The sequence below is a fragment of the Puccinia triticina genome, chromosome 2A, assembly GCF_026914185.1.
Source record: "Puccinia triticina chromosome 2A, complete sequence".
Classification (NCBI taxonomy): domain Eukaryota; kingdom Fungi; phylum Basidiomycota; class Pucciniomycetes; order Pucciniales; family Pucciniaceae; genus Puccinia; species Puccinia triticina.
The window spans coordinates 7306293-7322085 of record NC_070559.1 but is presented as its reverse complement, the minus strand read 5'-3'; the positions used below and the strand labels follow the sequence as shown (position 1 = coordinate 7322085).

At 48.4% G+C, this 15793-nt stretch overlaps 3 protein-coding genes across 3 annotated transcripts; 1 reads left to right on the top strand and 2 right to left on the bottom strand.

The window, feature by feature from the left end:
• Positions 1 to 2258: 2258 nt before the first annotated feature.
• PtA15_2A775 (uncharacterized protein) lies at positions 2259 to 6741 on the bottom strand (the record flags this gene model as incomplete). Its single annotated transcript, XM_053166830.1, has 17 exons — positions 2259 to 2325; positions 2394 to 2510; positions 2589 to 2667; positions 2733 to 2871; positions 2948 to 2963; positions 4309 to 4443; positions 4539 to 4658; positions 4732 to 5050; positions 5145 to 5214; positions 5301 to 5497; positions 5615 to 5721; positions 5778 to 5923; positions 6005 to 6067; positions 6194 to 6267; positions 6330 to 6380; positions 6460 to 6467; positions 6584 to 6741. The coding sequence occupies 17 exons, from the start codon at positions 6739 to 6741 to the stop codon at positions 2259 to 2261; spliced, it is 1866 nt and encodes a 621-aa protein (XP_053018013.1).
• Positions 6742 to 11369: 4628 nt separating this feature from the next.
• On the top strand, positions 11370 to 13481 carry PtA15_2A774 (uncharacterized protein; the record flags this gene model as incomplete). The annotated part of the gene is made up of 4 exons (XM_053166829.1): positions 11370 to 11582; positions 12011 to 12139; positions 12226 to 12969; positions 13047 to 13481. 4 exons carry the CDS (start codon positions 11370 to 11372, stop codon positions 13479 to 13481), a joined length of 1521 nt encoding a protein of 506 aa, XP_053018012.1.
• A 284-nt stretch (positions 13482 to 13765) lies between these two features.
• On the bottom strand, positions 13766 to 15547 carry PtA15_2A773 (uncharacterized protein; the record flags this gene model as incomplete). Its single annotated transcript, XM_053166828.1, has 4 exons — positions 13766 to 13843; positions 14555 to 14893; positions 14975 to 15352; positions 15479 to 15547. The coding sequence occupies 4 exons, from the start codon at positions 15545 to 15547 to the stop codon at positions 13766 to 13768; spliced, it is 864 nt and encodes a 287-aa protein (XP_053018011.1).
• Between the last annotated feature and the right edge of the window lie 246 nt (positions 15548 to 15793).

The window sequence follows — 15793 nt, the reverse complement described above, 5'->3', positions numbered from 1 at the left end:
TGCTTTTAGCTGAAAAAAGGCCTTTTTTCCGCTAAAAGCGCTTTAGCGCAGCGTAGCGGCGCGCTAACACTAACAAACAATTGGCGCGCTGTTAGCGCCGCTGAAACGTAGCACAGCGTAGCGGCGCTAACAGCGCGCTAACGCTACTCAAAATGGGCGGCCGCTTTTTGCCGCTACGCTAACGCTAAGTGGCCCTGTAGCGTAGTGTAGCGTAGCGGCCCACCGTTGCCTCCGCACTGATTGCTCCATGGACAATCTGACACATGTTCCAGAATTGATCACCACAACACCTCCAGTGGTGACTCAGAGTGAAATTGACCAGAGAATCCATTTCTGAGGCTCATTTGGTGGGATCTTGAGACCTATGTAGTATGGGTATTTATATGTATTAGAAAGAAATTTTGAATTTTCACATTTCCTTATACCACACTGTTATCTCTTATGAGAAAAGCATATTTGTTGTGTGGAATGCGGGATGGAAAACCCAAATTTCACCGTTGACAAACCAGTGAAAATTTGGTGAGTGAGAAATAATAGTTCTGATTCACTGGGGGAAGAAACTCCTAGAACAACTCAGTATAGACTATGGTGTTGCAAGCCTGTCTGGGCACTCACCAAAGTTTGGCCGAAAAAATGCCAAGCGCGCGTGGCCAACGCTAAAGCCCGCTTGGCCAATCCTCAAGCCCACCTGGCACACTCCCAACCCCCGCTTGGCATATCGCAAAGTGGGCGGGGTTTGGCACAAAGCCCCGCTGGGCCGATTTCAAGGGAGGGTGCCACGCACGCCAAACGCTGTGCCCGCCATCAAGGAGAGAAGTTTCCGTCCTCAATGGTCGGTCTACAAACCGGTCATCAAGAAGGGAATACTCCCTTCTTGATGATCAATACAATTATTGCCCACCGCGAAGGGAGTATTTCCTCCCCAATGACCAGCCTACAGACCGACCATTGAGAAGGCAAAGCTCCCTTGTCAATGTCCAATGTGCAATGTCAAGAAGGGAGAACGTTTCCCCTCCTCAAGGGCACGTTGTTCTTGCCTTTTGAGGCAGAGATGAGGGCTGGCGTCTCATGACCGGCGTCTTGCCATTGGCCCAGAGCTTGATCTTGGCCAAGCGGGACTTGGCTGTGTGCCAAGCTCTGCCCCCCGCGCAAGCTGCCCAATCAAGCCTGCTGGGCAAGCTGCCCAATCAAGCCCGCTGGGCACATACCCAACCTCCGGAGGCACTCGGCCAAGCGGGAGTTGGGTATGTGCCCAGACGCGCTTGCAACACCATATATACAAGTTGTTAGTGTTATGGATTGAAGCATACTACATAATGGATATAAGCATATCTCAACAATATTGTCTTTAAAGATAATAAAGATTCATCTCATCAGCCAGTGTAGCTCTTGGTATCACCGCCACTGACAGCCTACAGGTGGGTGGAATGTCTACTTGGGGGAAGAGCAGTGGTGAATGCATGCTCTGCTGAGCTGATGGCACATTTGGTGACATAAGATCCCCCATGGTGACATCAGAATGCTCATAAAGAAGCATGTAGAGAGCTTTACATTTGAGAAAACTTGCAGAGTGGGAGCTGAAACTGGATAGCAGAGCAGAGCCAATTGCCAGTTCTTCTTTTTGATGGATTGAGGCCATGGACTCAATAGCAGTGGTGGGGTAGAGGGTGAGCTGGGGCAGCTGAAGCGGGTGGAGCTGGGGCAGAGGCACCTGTGAGAGACTGACTGTTGGGGGCTAGACAGATGACATGGGAGGTTAAGTGTTGGATAAGAGGAGAACCAGAAGTGCAGAATGCAGATGTTGGGCAGAGGTGACAAACAAGTGCAGGAGAGCAATGTTGGAGCAGAGTCAGTGGGAAAAGAGGTCAAAAAGTGTGAAGGAAGGAGGATGGAGCAGACAATTTTCTCTCTTCCACCTTTGTCATCATCTTACAGATTAATTTGGAGTGGACTATCTTCACTCAAGGAAATATTGGAGTGTACTTCTGTGCACTTCAAAAAACCTTGGAGTGTGCACTTTTTCTGGTTTGCTCAGGGGAATTTTTTGGTTTGCAAAAAGGCTGACCCAAAACTTAAGGCCTTTCTGCCCCAAAAATTAAAATTATGGCAAGCTGTATGTGATTGTATGTTGCTGATCAATCAGTAAAACTTATCATATTGTAAAAAAATAAGCACCTTGATACATAATAAAATGGACTCTAAAGTTTTACGAATTCCTATTGTGAACCCCCCTAATGCCTCCAGCTGAATCTCCGCTACTAATCACCCCCGCGACTCATGAAGAAATAATCTCTGGCAGTTGATGAGGAAGGATTGAGAAAATACCTGTGAAATTGTTACAACTCAGAAATTCAGCTGAAGTATTTTTTTCCATGTTGGGTGGAGTAACTTACGTCGGAAAATTGATTTTTCGAGAGCCACCACCTTGGAAGACCATAGCCAAGAAGAAAATAACCAGCTCGGTTCCACCATCAAGAGCGGCAGATAAAATGTAGTTGTACTTTGTGAACCTGGAGCCGAGCGGTTGTTGAACAAACGGGGATAAGAGAACATTGACGTGTAACCTGGGGTGATAGAATATCCCTTACCAACGGGCTCGATACTTGCGCGCCCAGAACTGGGAAATTAGCCCTATGATAATACGCATTGGTTCTCCTGCGTAGGCCGCTTGAAGAAGATGTAAAGATTTACCCTCAAATTGAGCAAGCTTTGATGAATCTCAAAGAACTCACAAGTGTACATGGTCTGTGCGATTCCACAAAAGAGAGGTATGTTGACGGAACTGAGTTTGTATCGCGGCCAAATTTTCTCGGCAACGAAAAACGGGATGGGAAGGATCAGTCCGACTAAAATTCCCCAGCTAACCGCCGACTTGATTTATCAATCAACAAAAAAAAATCAAAAAATCCCGATTGAGTTATATCACTTCAAGATTTTTTTCACAAACTGTGAAGAGGCTTTTGCTGGAGTAGAAGCAGAGAGAAGCAATCAAGGCTAACGTATTTCTGACCAAAAAGAAACATGCGTCTAGAAAAAATCCCCCAGCTACGGCACCGATTGCCGTGCGGTTTGAGTAAATGTTGCGTTTTTTCCATGGTCAAATTGAGGCACAAACCTGACAGAATGCGCCTGGTACGCAGCAACTTCAGCACCTGAGAAGACACCGTCCCCGTTGGGAGAAAGCAAGACCTCGCGTTGATTCTTCACGATGGTTTTTACAACTATCAGTGAAAACAAGCTTCCAATAGCGCAGCCTAGTAATTGAGAGAACACTACGAGAATTTGTGGTAGGTGGATATACTGTCCGTATTTCAAATCCCTTAGAACGATGATACCTTGTACAGCACTTTTGCACAATCGAGTCAACCAAATCCAGCTATGGAGGTACTGGCCCGCCAATTTTGCCAGAAAAGTTGAATTTCCGCCCCTGAACTGCCAAATTGGCCTGTTTTCTGCCAAACTTGCCAAAGTTGTGGCACTGAACCACCATCCATGCCAGGGGACTTCAGAAACAGAGCCCTCCCCGGGTAGATTACCGCAGCGGTGCCCGGGCTGTGAGCCCGAACCGGTACATCTGTCTCGACAGGCAACCGGAGGGACATATACTCCTGATGACCGGTATTGTTCCGGTCATCAATACTTGATAAAAAGTGAGGTACACACCTCCTTGACTGGTACGGTCCCAGTCATTGAGGTACACACCTCAATGTCCAATATCGTATTGGTCATTGAGGTATACACCTCACTGACCAGCCCAATCAATATTGGTGATATAATGCCAGTCATCAAGATACATGCCTTGATTACTGCCATGACACCAGTCATCCAGCTACAACAACAGTCATTGAGGCACCTTGCTGACCGGTATCATATTGGTCTTTGAGGTACACACACACCTCACTGACTGATGTCGTATTGGTCTTTGAGGTGTACACCTCACTGACCGGTGTTATATCGGCCATTGAGGTATACACCTCACTGACCGATGTCCTATCGGTCATTGAGAGGGGTATATGTCCCTCCGGTTGCCTGTCAAGACAGATGTACCGGTCCGGGCTCACAGCCCGGGCACCGCTGCGGTGCTCTACCCGGGGAGGGGTCTGTTTCCGAAGTTCCTTGGCATGGATGGCGGTTCAGCGCCACAACTTTGGAAACTTTGGCAGAAAACTGGCCAACTTGGCAGTCCAGGGGCGGAAATTAAATTCTTCTGGCAAAATTGGCGGGCCAGTACCTCCATATCCAGCCGAGTTGATGAGCAAAACAAAAATAAATATGAGAAAGGCACATGATGACTGAGAGAAAACGCACCTGGATGCCCCGTAGAGTGTAAACCACATGTTACCAAAAACGTTCCCTGGGAACAGGAGGCCGCCCAACATTTGAATGCCGACAGGGAACCGTGTTCTGAAACCGGCCATCGCACTTATAAACCCTACTGCTAGTCTACAGCGCTCGAGCAGCAAAAATCCTACATTAACTTCTCAAAATACTTTGGAAAAAAGAATCGGGTGATACGCGATGCTGTTAAAAACACGCACGTCATCGAGAAAGATATTGCCAAAGCAACAAATAAGCCGCCGAAAGAAATTCCAGAATCCACAAGCGATGACATGCCTAGGCTCAAGGCAATGGCAACAACCAGGATTGCCGCGAATCCCCTGAAAGCGGACGGTTGAAACGTTAAGCACTTGTAAAAAGGGGGGATTACATGATGCTGTTGTGTGGGCGTACCACCGCGGGAAGTCCTTGTATTTCATGCACGCTAATCGATGCGGGTCAATTCCTTGCAGAGTCTTGGTTTTCTTGAATACTGAACCAATGAGGTGGTAGTTGTGCAGTAAAGCATACGAAATAGAACTGGTTAAAAAAACTGCAGCTAAAATCTGGACTACGTAGAAGGTGGCAGTGAAAAATGGAAGTCCGGTCCTTTGTATGAACTCCTCGTTGGCTGTCCCGTCTGAATTAATGGCCTGTCGATACGGATATGGTTTCCCGTCGGCAGTAAGTAGACTGGAAGACATGAATGGAAAGTTTTGATTGAAACCAGCACCTGCATCATGTGGTGCTCAAGACCCAGTCAGCGATTTGATCGGAAAAAGGGGACTCGTTTGTTTTTTTGGGTTGAATAAGGGCAGACGTCTCACCAAACCAGGATTTCGAATAGACCAGAAAAAAGACGAAAATGGAAAACACCAGAGCAACTATCTCGTGGATCTGAAACGAGCATAAAAGATCTTAAAATTGGATTCCAAGGACCGAGGCACTTTTTTTGTAACTTATATATGCTGCTGGAAACATACTTGCGTGTTGAGAGGCGTATACAGCGGTCCCCGGCCACCAAACAAGGACCAGTCCGCAGATAAACTCAAAATTCCCATGCCTTCAAATGGCCGGGCTCCCCCAAAAATGATCGTAACAAGTGGATTTTTAGGTAGAGTCAAACAGAAGACGCTAATGGCTTGGACAGCCGGCGTTATGTATGTTGGAAAGATTTCGTCTTTAATCTCAGTCAAGGAGAATTCAGAAATAAACAAATCACAGAGTCAGATACGTCGTACGGGGATTTGAAAAACGTTTTGCGGAGATTTCAAGACTTAATGGGTCCTAAACTTACAAATCGCAGCTGCGAGGAAAGCCTTCTTGAAGAATTTGACTTGGTCGTCGGACTCAGATCCCACTTTAAACAGTGAGTTTAAAAGAGAGACGCTTGGAAGCATTTCACTGAAAAAAAAATCCGTCAGAAAATAACATGGGCCAGATGACTTCGTGTACCTTACGGAAATACAGTGCGAGAGGGATAAATGAGGATGGGCTGTAGCAATCCTGCCCAGGCAAATCCAAGGAGCTGCGAGCTCATTGCAATCCCAAACCAAACACCGTAACTTAAAATCCGGTCAAAGTACAGTTCGTACGCTGAAATCACCTGCATTGATAAAAATCATTCAAAAGGACCAGGTTAGATGATGGTTGATACAAAGATGCATTGCCAGGCCAAATATTTCACCTCGGCTGTGGGCGAGGAACCACTTGCCGTGGTTCCCATTAAAGCGGCGAAACCTGCCTCTTTCTAAATTGGTTAATTATTGAGTTCAATTTGCGTTAAAAGTAGAAAACTCATCAGCTTTACTGTTGGAAGATCGGAAAATCGAATTGGGTAAAAAGGCCAGGTAGTTCCAAGATTAAGAGTTCATACCAAACCGAAAGGGCCCGGGTTCCACCATCTAGGACCAGGGATAAATGCGCAACTTCGTCCAATGAGCACCGAAGCTATCTAATTGAAGTGAATCCGTCGGTGGCTAGATCACATCACTTGAGAATGGAAAACCTACCTGAAGGAACATGAGTTTTATCGACATATGAACAGGCTTGAAATAGAACAGCTAAATAGTAGTTTGGAAACAAAAATTACTTCATAAATGAATTGTAAGCAGGTAATTGATGGCAAGAATTAATTCTTACCTGTGAAACTGAAACACCAAAAGCGGAAAGAACTACACCAATCAAAACCGATCTCACTGTCATGATTGGAGACTTAGGATCATCCACCAGCGGCACTATCTCATTTGTTTCTTCAGTTACCGACCTTTCAATCTTCTGGTGTTCTTCCAGACCCTTCACCTGAAGAGTAGGTGACAAGCCTAGGTGATTCTTCGATGAAATGAAGGCATCAGAATTTGAACTACAGGGAGGAGTTTCCTCGGAAATGCCTGTTGTATCTTGGTTTGTTGTGTCTGGGGGCATTTGAACTGGTAATTTATTCAAATTGAACAGAGTCGCTTGACACGATAAGGGTCCCTCTGAGAATATTATCCGCGATGGTTTCTTGGATGCAGGTCTACATCTACTTGAAGAATGACAATATATGATCCAGGGAGGGATAGCTTTGTTGAGTGTTTAGGAGAAGAATTGGATATCGAGAGCTGGAACTTCTTGGCCTCTGGAGTCGCGAGATGAGCATACATATATGTTTATGTATTGTCTTTTTACAAATGCTTGGACGGATCTGCAATTTTTTGGAAATTTTGTTTCCATGAAAATACAGCTAACCCAGGAGAGCTTGCAACTTGGCGCGCAAACTCCGAGACTTTGTGCCGCAGCGGCCAGACTTGTCCGCAGCTCCAGACATCCGTGCGCGCGGACCGTGCCCGGGGGAACCCGGGGGAGGAGCCTGCAGGAGAGCTGCCTGCCGCCGACCCAAACCCTGCCTGCCGCCACCACCAACCCACCACCCACCACCGCCAAATCCATCAACCCCGCCACCGCCACCCCCAGTAAAATCAACCCCAACGGTCCTTTGGAACCATTGTGCCATTGGGGAACAATCCAACACGCGTGAGTTATTTTGGTTTATCATCATCATGTGTGGGCCTTTTCTCACCACGAACTAATTTCTATGCCGCAATTGATCATTTCCGTAAAAGTAGCAGGTTCGGGATGGACAATAACTCCTGTTATCGTTCAGTTTCACCGTCCGAATACCGCGAATGGTTCCACCACCCACTGACGCCGCCTGCCGACAGACACGTGCCCTCGCTTTTTGATGGCACTGCTCACTTGGTCGCGGATCGCAACCGCCGCCGGGACGCCTTCATACGAAGCCAGCAAAGACCGTCTCACGTCGACCCATCACTCTCGGGCTTACCTCCAGCTTCACCAGCCACCAGCCGATCGAGCGACTTGATACTATCTCAATCATTGGCTACCAACTCTCAACAACACAGCCAGGCACTTCCCAATCGTGCAGGATCCACTTCGGGCCGCCCTGAGGTTCCCATAAGTATCGAGTTCATCCTATTTACGCCCCTTCCCAAACCTCCTGCTGCAAACCTCCGCAAGCGACGAAGCCTAGCTGGTTCCATTGGCCCCCAATACAATAAAGTCAAATCGGAACCTGGCAAGCTGATGATCAACTGGGACACTCACAACTACGATCTCGAGAGTTTCAAAGCTACGGCAATCAATGAGATTGAACACAGCGAAGACGAGGGGCTTGGATTCTTTGCCCGAGCCCAAGCTCTAAAAGGTAACATTGTTTGGAATGCGATTATCCCAAATGGACGCGTGTTTTCAGCAGCCCAAAAAAAAAAGAATTGATTCCGATGAGATATTCACCCAGTTCCTCCTGGTTGCCGAGGGCACTCCGGAAAGCCGCCAGATTATATGTCGCTTGGTCCAGAAAGATCCGATAGTTGTAGCTCAGGTAAGTGGCTTTTTCCTGTCCACCTCAACCCAGTCGGAATGTCTCATTGACCTCATTTTGTGTGATATTTTAGAAAGAATCTGCCTACAAACACCTCAGGACCATGCATGCCGGTCCCAGCTCTGAAGAAACTCCATCCAATGGGCCCTCCGCAGGTGCACAGGAAGCGGCTTCCCTCACGGACTTGGTGCAGCAACTTGGCTGTATCCACGAACCCGCTGAACACCTGACTAGAAGTCACGAGGTCAGCGTGATCATCAATCCCGAGAACCCCAACGAGTTTTTCAAGATGACTCCCAAGCGAATTGCTATGTGGGCCAAAGCGATTGTGAGTGTGTTCTATTCCCTTTATTCCCTTGGGATGTATGGCTGAGGATCTGATCTGACTGCTCATGAGATTCATAGAAGACCAACCCCGGCCAAGTCACCCTCCGTGTTCCCCCAAAATCGGACAGCTTTCAATTTCAGACCAAGGAGGATGTACCGCCGCCTCAAGCTCCAGTTCACCCCACACTTCCAGCTCCCGTTTCGGCCGCGTTTCAGTATCCAACAACGTCGGCCGGATTCCAATATCCAACACAGTTTGGATTTTCAATGCCTCCGGGAGTGTTCTTGAACCCAATGCAACTGGCCGCCTCGAACTCAATGACCGGCCCGACCGGCCCCAGCACCCCAGAACATCCCACCCGGGCTTTGTCACCAATAACCCCTCCAAGCGGCGAGGACCACAGCCTCGAGGATTTCCTCAAATTTGCACACGTCAATCCAGATTCCCCCGGAGTCATTGAGGGGATCGGAACCCTTGGGATCACTCACTGGACTATGTTCAAGTCCTTCAGTTCTGACGAGCTTGCCAGCAGAGGTATCCCCGAAGGCCCCGCCCGATCCATTGTCTCATCTGCAAAGAAATATGCGCATCACTTAATGAAGGTTTCTAGAAACCAGGGTTCTAGAAACCAATAAGTATCTTACTCCCCCGATCCATTCTTATGTACTCCTTTTCCTTATTGTTTCAAAGTCATCAATACATTGTAGCTCCAGCATTCTAGCCTCCTTCCGACCATCTCTTTATGTAAATTCTAACCTCCTTCCGACCATCTCTTTTTGTAAATAAAACTGGTTAACGTTGTTATAATCGATAGTCCATTTGAAGGAGCAATCAATAGTCCATTTGATTGGTCCAAGATGAGTTTGCGCATCACATGGGTCTCTTGGAATGGGAGGCTCTTGGAACGGGAGGATCTCAGCAGACCCGTTTTCCCAATGAAGTCTCAATCTTGTGGTTAATTACATCCGGAGTCAGATAAATATGCAGAAAAACCAAATGTTAAGTCAAAGAATCGAGCACATTGATTACAAAGTAATGTTACAAAGAATTGAGCAAGTTGTTTATCAATACAAAAAAACGGGCAGCCGGTAGTCAAAAAAACGGGCAGCCGGTAGTCCGGGGATCCATTAATCGGTGTAACCAGACCCTTGGAACAGGCCTCGCATGAGTTCGTCGGTGAAAACAAGCCTTGCAAAGGCCTCGATTGCCTCCCCATCGGTTTCGCCCCCATCAAGTTCGCCATATTGTCTGAGTGATGATTTTAACACACTAAAACCCTTTTCAATTGGGTTCAGGTCGGGGGAGTAGGCCGGAAGATAGATCAGCAGACAGCCGTGATCCTCGACTATGCGTTCGATGTTCCCGTTGTGATGGATTTGCGCATTATCCATCACAACGATGCTTTGGGGTCCTGGGTATGGATTCATATTTGGAAGCTTCAAAAAAAAAAGTGGTCAGTTAGGATGCCGCGCGCAGAATCCATCAAGCTACTCACCAACACATGCTCTAAGTATGTCTCGAAATCGATTCGCTTGACAGTTTCAGACTGTATCATCACTGCAACCAGCCCGCTCAGGGCCACCGCTGGGATTAAATTGAAGCGGTGGGTAGCCCGCGCTACCGGGAGCCGTGACGTCCTCTCACCCACTTGAGCCCAACCCCGAGTGCGGATCACTGCATCCAAACATACCCCGCTTTCATCTTTCAGAGAGGGAGGGTGTTAGCTACTATATACAAATAAAAATTCAGAGAGAGAAGAAATAAAACTGACCAGTGAAGACGAGGCATTCAGGCTCAAAGTTGGCCATCAAAAGGAGGTACTTGGCTCGTTGAGTCCGGTCTTGATTCGGATTTACCTTACGCATAGTTTTTTGACTCATTTGGAGGCGTCCATGAAGCTCGTTCGAGATGGTTTGGACTGAGATTTGGAGGTTGCATTCGGTGGATAGTGCCTGCTGAATTTCTTGTAGGTAGATCGTTGGGTTGTTGGTGACTAGCTCCAAGAGAAACAATTGTTCTTCTTCACTGAGAGCCAAAGGGCGCCCCCTTTTTTTGTACGTTTCGGGATCGACGAAAACCGAACGAGTCTTTTCGTATAGAACACACCACCGTCGGAGGGAATCAGAACTAACCTCAGATCCATTTGCCGTGTTGATTTCGGCGAGTGGTTTTCCATCAAGGGCTGCCCAAACAACGATGAATTTGAAGGAGGCTGAATACTTGACAAACATGGTGTCTAGAGGAGGGATCAGCTTTGTGACATTCAAGGGAAATCAAATAGGAACATACCTGTGAGAGAATCCAAGCTGCAATGTCAGTGGCGACTGCTGGGTTTGATGATGGTGGTGGTGGCTGGATTCGACAGCGGCGGTGGATGGAATGGACAACGGGGATGGATGAAATTGGTGGCGGTGGCAGGCTGGCGTCGCTTGGCAGTCGATTCGGCGGTGGTGGGTGGTGGGTTGGTGGTGGCGGCAGGCAGGGTTTGGGTCGGCGGCAGGCAGCTCTCCTGCAGGCTCCTCCCCCGGGTTCCCCCGGGCACGGTCCGCGCGCACGGATGTCTGGAGCTGCGGACAAGTCTGGCCGCTGCGGCACAAAGTCTCGGAGTTTGCGCGCCAAGTTGCAAGCTCTCCTGGGTTAGCTGTATCATACAAGCCAGTTTTGGACCAAAGTTTTGTCTCCCAATGTAAGATCATCGGCCTGCATGGGATTTCCCATCATGCAGGATCTGACTCCTGCGGATTTTCAAGACAAATAACAAGCTTGAATTGACTTGTGCGGATTTTCACACCACAATCAAAGCCCATCAAATACCACACGATCACATGAGGCCCCACGACCATGGCCCATTTGGCATTGCCCCATCCGCCCGCATCCTTCCATGCCGGCTCACACCGATATCGGTATTGTTATTCAACACCATTCTCGGCCCGTTTGCCTCCTCACCCCTCTCCAGCTCAACCCAATTCGATCGGTTCCAAACAATCAACACCAATCATGACAACCACGAATATGGATCAGTCAATTGACCCTCTCCTGGGCGGCGATGCTGCAGTCAATGATTCTCTCCTGAAGCGGGGCTCTTCAGGCTGGTAGAGGCTTAGACGGAAAAAAGAGGCGCGAAGGAAAGGAAACGAACTGATCTCTGAATTTCAAGAGACAGGGCGAACTGGGGAGAACCCCTACAAAAGAGGCCACCTTAAATGGTGGCCGTGAAACTGAACTAGACAAAACAACTAGACAAGGGGCGCCAAGCCCCTGCGACTAAAACATGACGAGAGAAAGGATACAGATCGTAACTCCGGGCCGAACCCGGTGGTGCGTCATAGGGAGCCAGCGAACCTCCTGCGTCCGGCAGGAGTCCACGTGGTCTCCTCGTGGTCGTGAGCGTACAGGGGGACTATGTCTCCCTGTATAACTGTAGCCCTGCTACACTCCCCACCTATACGCAAGTGATTACTGACCATCCCGCGGCTACTAAGAAGAAAACTCCCATCAAGAAATCCGCCGGAGTCAGGAAGAAACGAAAAGTATCCGGCAAATCCATTAATAACTCAGACAACGCAAACGACGGCTCCGTGGCCAGTGACCACAAGGAAAATAGAGAAGAGGTTGGCCTCTGATTTTTATTTCGAGCTTGATTGAGGGGTTATATCTGATGTTATACAATATGCATGCCATCCTGCTGACATTATAGATTCAGATTGTCATTTGCGAGACCACTTTCAAATTCTACGTTTTGGACCAAGCTTTGAAAGGGAAAAAAATATGGGTGCCAATCAGCTCTGAACGATCTTTTGACATTCCGATCACGGCTAGCCCAGCAGACCAGGCAACCAGCTATGCCGACTTTGTCACTCAACTCTCGGCTGAATGCAAAGCCGTCGAGGTAAACACCGGTCGGCTTGTCATCGAATCTTGGAAAAGTGAAAAGCCTGCGGTCACCTGGGCCGTCTCCATCCCTCGGGTGGCTGGTTTTGCGAAGGGCAAGCCATTCCTTGTTAATAATGAGGAGGCTTACAATAAGTGGATCGAGGCTCTTGTCGAAAACAAGAGTGATGCAACAACTCTATCCCTCAAAATGAAGAACCCAAACGCCGAAGCCAAACGAGCACACAATGCTCAGGTCCTAGCTAAAGAGGCCATACGTACCGAGGCGAAGAGGATGGTGATCGAGGCAAAGGAAGCGAAGCGTGCTGAGGACCTGAAGTCGGGCAAGCGCAATCTGGAGGATGACGATGATGATGAGGTTGAGGATCTGCTTGATGATGACAACGAGACGGATTCAGATGCCGTGAAACTGATGGTGCGGAAGCTGTACGCAACGCACCCAGCAAACACCCATTACGACCGAGGACTTCCCGTCTACGTCCACCCCGCCGATCCCTTTTTATTCATTCCCTTGACCCACGGAAATGCACAGATATGGGCAAAATCGTTGGTAAGCCACATGTTGATGTCTGCTTTGATCGATGGGCCAAACTCATCCTCATTCTTGCGCTCATTTATTTGTTTCAGATACAATCCGAGAGAGGTGTTTCCCTCCAATCTCCACCCAAAGTTTTACGCTATGAATCAGTCTCGGCCAACCAAATCTCATCAAAAGCGAAGGCTCAAGCAATCGGCGGATCACAACCAAACTGTGGCGGGTGCTGCAGTTCATCACACCACCAGAATAAGTCACAGGCTCCGGTTAGCTCTGACGGTCCTCGACCAGGCCCCAACGCTGGGATTCGTGAATATGTCGAGTTCATTGGTTTGCGGGAGGCGTCCAAGGTGATAGATATCCTTGTCGAGAACGACATGATAAACTATAAGTCGTTCAGGTCATCAAACTTGGATCGAGCGGAACTACGAGGACTCGGATTGACTATTGGGGTAGTTACTGAGCTTGCTGATAATGTGGGAAAGTTCGAAAGGCACCTCGCCCACCAAGAAGCACAAGAAGAATGAAGATCTGATACAACGTCTTACTTTTGTCTTTTTCTTTCCCATCTCACTCCCCTGCGTGCGCTCTGTGCGCCCCTGCCTCATATTTATTTTATTTCCATGTTTTCTTGCATGTGTAACTCGCTTGCTTGCGCGTGACACAATGCGACTTCAGACTGAACCTCATCAGCTTGAGAGCGTGCAACAGGGGACGAGCTTGAAATAGCCTGCTTCGGGACATTGCTCGCTTCGTCGCTGATCTCAATTGCTGGGGCCACTGAGCTTGTGCTGCATTTAGTCTAGTCTTTTTACAAGACGGTGGAGACTTCCTGGTCAAAGTCGTTTGAGACATCAATTTCCTGGTCGAAGACGATGGTGACAGCAACCTGCCGGGAGCAGGATTATTGGCTTGAGTCCCTGACTCTACGGGTTGGCTTCTGGAGACCAGATCAACCGCCGCACCCATTTCGGAATACAAATCAAGACGCAAGATTTGTAATCTTGCTTCTAGTTGAGTCGAGTGGCAATTCCACTCAACTCAGAATTGGCGGCAATTGATTGCGCACACAGAGAGACAGAAGAGAGAAACAAACAGGCCACTGGTCTAACCCCAAGGAGAACAAACAGGCCACTAAACTAAGACCAAGACAGGACACAAACTGTATAACCGAGAACCTAAACAGCTGAGAGAACCGGAGGGTTGGTGGACGCTACAGCAATGGGACAGAGACGACAGCCAGAAGGCGCTTGATCAACAGTATGTCGCGAATTTAAATACTAATGTAATAGGTGTAGACCGAGCCACTACGAGTAGTAATTAACTATTTTCCAAGACTAAGCGCTTGGTTACGCTCCATGTCATCAACATACTCCTCTAATCTGGGCACGCCTTCCCAGAGTGAGCGTGCGGCGCCGATGGAGAAACCAAGAGCCATCAGATCGTCCTTGTCAGAGCTCCGGAAGAACGTCCAGTGCGTGATATGATGTTTCTTGAGGAGTTCGCGAGTTTCTGTGTCCTTCGCATCAATGTGGGCAACCCACAGGTAAGTCTCCATGTCGATTTGTTCCATGGAACGGCGCGCGGGACCCATCGGGACTCTGAGGTTTTTGACGGGGCATTTCAAATTGGTTTCCTCCTCGAGATGATTGGGAGCGGGATTTTCCTCGGGAAGAAAGAGGCGTTTTGGAAGGTCAACGAATTCGATGTCGCTACTATTGTTGGTGGGGGTGTGCACATAGTTTTGTGGATGCTTGGCAACATGTCCTTTGCTGGGATCATTTGACTCGTTATCGGTGCTCGCCAACTCGTCCATGTCCCAACTATCCCGGGAATTGGCCACAGAGGCAAGGCACCTCTTATAGGTTTCGGTCAGCAACATTCTTGGGCCGCCGGTGATGACAATGTTGTGGGCATCTTCCGACAAAGTCCATGCATACTACCATTGTAGGTTAAACATTGAAATTGTTAGTATTCTTGATTGGCAAAGATCTCATTGATCAAGAGATAGCTAGCTCACCTTCAAAACGGATGGTTCCTTGCGCGGGTCCTTCATAATCAAACGAAACTTGACATCCGCGGGGTATGCCTTGTAAGCTGCCGCACCAAAGCCCAAAAAGTCCAGGTGGCCTTGGAGCAGAAATCCGTGTGGGGGTCTGTACTTTGGGTGGCCGGAAATTGACCCAAACCAGCTGATCTCCTTTCCTTGGTTTGCCTTTTGCATAGCAGGGAGGAGAGCCAAGCACTTTTGAGATAAAAAAGCCAAAGCACCATCGTGGAATTCCTTCCAGTGCATCGATTGGATATGAGCTGACCAGGGTAAAGTCCACGCCTTGGAAGAAACTTTGGTCCACTCAAGAGCGGTATCAATATCCTGTGGACCGGCTGGGTGCTCATCCTTCAAGAATGGAAGGCAGCAAATATCAAAATCTGATCCGCTAAATAAGGGGCTTATTATTTAGTGGACGAACTGGGATCTCATTCCTCAAGAACAAAAGACAGCGAATGTCAATAGGTACCATACGGCTAGGGAATTGGCATCGGCATTTTGGGTTTCTTCACAGAGGATGTAATCTGGATGGCCGGGGTACATGATGCTTTGAGAGGAGATTGATGAGTTATTTGTTGGTGTGCTACTGATTGATCGGTGGATAACAGATCAGATCAGGCTGGCTAGTAGGTGTTGTATCCAACCTCACACTATAAATAAATATTCCAAACGGAGGCAAAGAAGTAACATTTGCCCCAACCTCACACTCGGATCATAGGGCGACTCGACTCGCCCGGTTACTAGCCGCCGTGGGTCAGGGAATTGGCCTTGGGCATCTCAATGAATGCC